This window comes from Atta colombica, unplaced genomic scaffold (genome assembly GCF_001594045.1).
Source record: "Atta colombica isolate Treedump-2 unplaced genomic scaffold, Acol1.0 scaffold49, whole genome shotgun sequence".
In the NCBI taxonomy this organism is placed as follows: Eukaryota; Metazoa; Arthropoda; class Insecta; order Hymenoptera; family Formicidae; genus Atta; species Atta colombica.
In genome coordinates this window covers 855,562-857,204 of record NW_017259538.1, presented here as the reverse complement: position 1 = coordinate 857,204, position 1,643 = coordinate 855,562, and the positions used below count along the sequence as shown (strand labels likewise).

Below are 1,643 nucleotides of genomic sequence, written 5' to 3'. Positions count from 1 at the left end.
TATATATATATTAGGTGTAGTAAAAAGAAATCCATTATTTTTGAAATTGAATGAAAAAATAATGGATTTCTTTTTACTACACCTAATATATAAGTTTTTTTACAGTTTTTTAATTTAGGGGGGATAGTAGCATTTCAGATTAATTGTGTTAAAAGTTATCAGCGCTCAATCTTATTTAAAATAAAATTCATTTAAAATGAATATATATTGTATTATTTGAAACATCTAACTTGTGTGTATGTGTAATAGGTTGGCATTCTTCTTCGTATTTGATGAAATACACATTTTTTTTTCAGCTATATACGTATAATACCAAGCTGTCTCGATACTAAAGTTACCAAAGACATTCTTATACATCTACTTTGATATTTTAACAATTATGTTCGATGTTTCTATTTTTACACAAGGCGATTATAATCCAAATCTGGGATCAGCTCATGTTAATATCGGTAGGCGAACATCGTAGTCGATGGTATGTTGCAACACTTACTGCAGGCATTCTCGTCGGACTCGTCCTTGCAGTCAGGTTTGCCATTACAGAAGAGTTCCTTGTCGACGCACTCGCCGTTACCGCACGACAATTTTCCCTCTGGGCAAACGGGTTCGTCGGTCTTAAGGATGGGCAAGACCTTACGCGGCTCTGTAAAATGCAATCTCCGTTAGACCGCGCAACGCTCGTCTGCTAATTGATTACCAAGATATCGAGCAGAAATCCATCGAACATCAATAGGAAAGCCATAGAATGCCCAGTACGAGAAAATATTTATATATGCGCTTTTAATCAATTTGTAACGTAAATCAATTAATTTTTTTATCGTAAATCAATAAATTAGAACTTTAATCGGAAAATTTTTTTATTAATAAATCGGTTTAAAGTTAATTTCATTAATTAATAAATGTTATTAATAGATAAAAGATCTTGTAGTAATCTTGTAATAATAAATTACCAATTATTGTATGAGATCGTTATCGTTATCGCATTCTACATAATTTATTTATAAAGAACTAGACTGGTGGTGCAATCAAGGCAATTAAGATCTCATAATAAGCACTTTATGGCCAGTTACTGAACATTATATGAAATTCTCATTGTTCTAAGTAATTCACGTGATCAGATATAGGTGTAATCAAGGCCCGAATGCCACTTTTCCCCATTTATTTACACGCAGCAGCGTAGGAACCGTGTCGTTCTATATCAGGTCTGTCCAATTTGAGCTCCGGAGGAAAGTGTAAAGCTATCGACGCAAAAAAATTCAATGTGGGTAGAGATTTCAGAGACTGTAAAGTTTTAATATGCACCTAAATAACACTTATCAACACTTTATAGTTCCTAAAATCTTACATTAAATTTTTTTATGTCTATGGCTTTGCGTTTTGACTTCGAAGCTTAAATTGGACAGGTCTGTTCTATAGTAGACTTGGAATGCAAAGATGCAAAATAAAACTGTTAAGCTGAGGGAGATTGTGCTGAATTAATTCGTGCCGCCCAATTTTCACAGTTTATCTCATCACCTTAGCGAGCAGTAAATTAAATCTCTACTTTAGATATTTTTTAACACGCGACAGCGTAAAATCTTTGAGCTATCTGTATATATACAGATAACTCAAAGATTTTGAGTTTTTGAAATTTTTCTGGAGTAGAG

General features: G+C 33.0%; 1 protein-coding gene across 1 annotated transcript in view; it reads right to left on the bottom strand.

Moving 5' to 3' along the window:
* The window catches only part of LOC108691677, a 12,132-nt gene that overhangs the window by 2,863 nt on the left and 7,626 nt on the right, over nt 1-1,643 (bottom strand). The window contains exon 4 of the mRNA XM_018199546.1: nt 491-640. Within this exon, the coding sequence (XP_018055035.1) occupies nt 491-640 (150 nt within the window). The remainder of the gene's footprint in view (nt 1-490; nt 641-1,643) is intronic.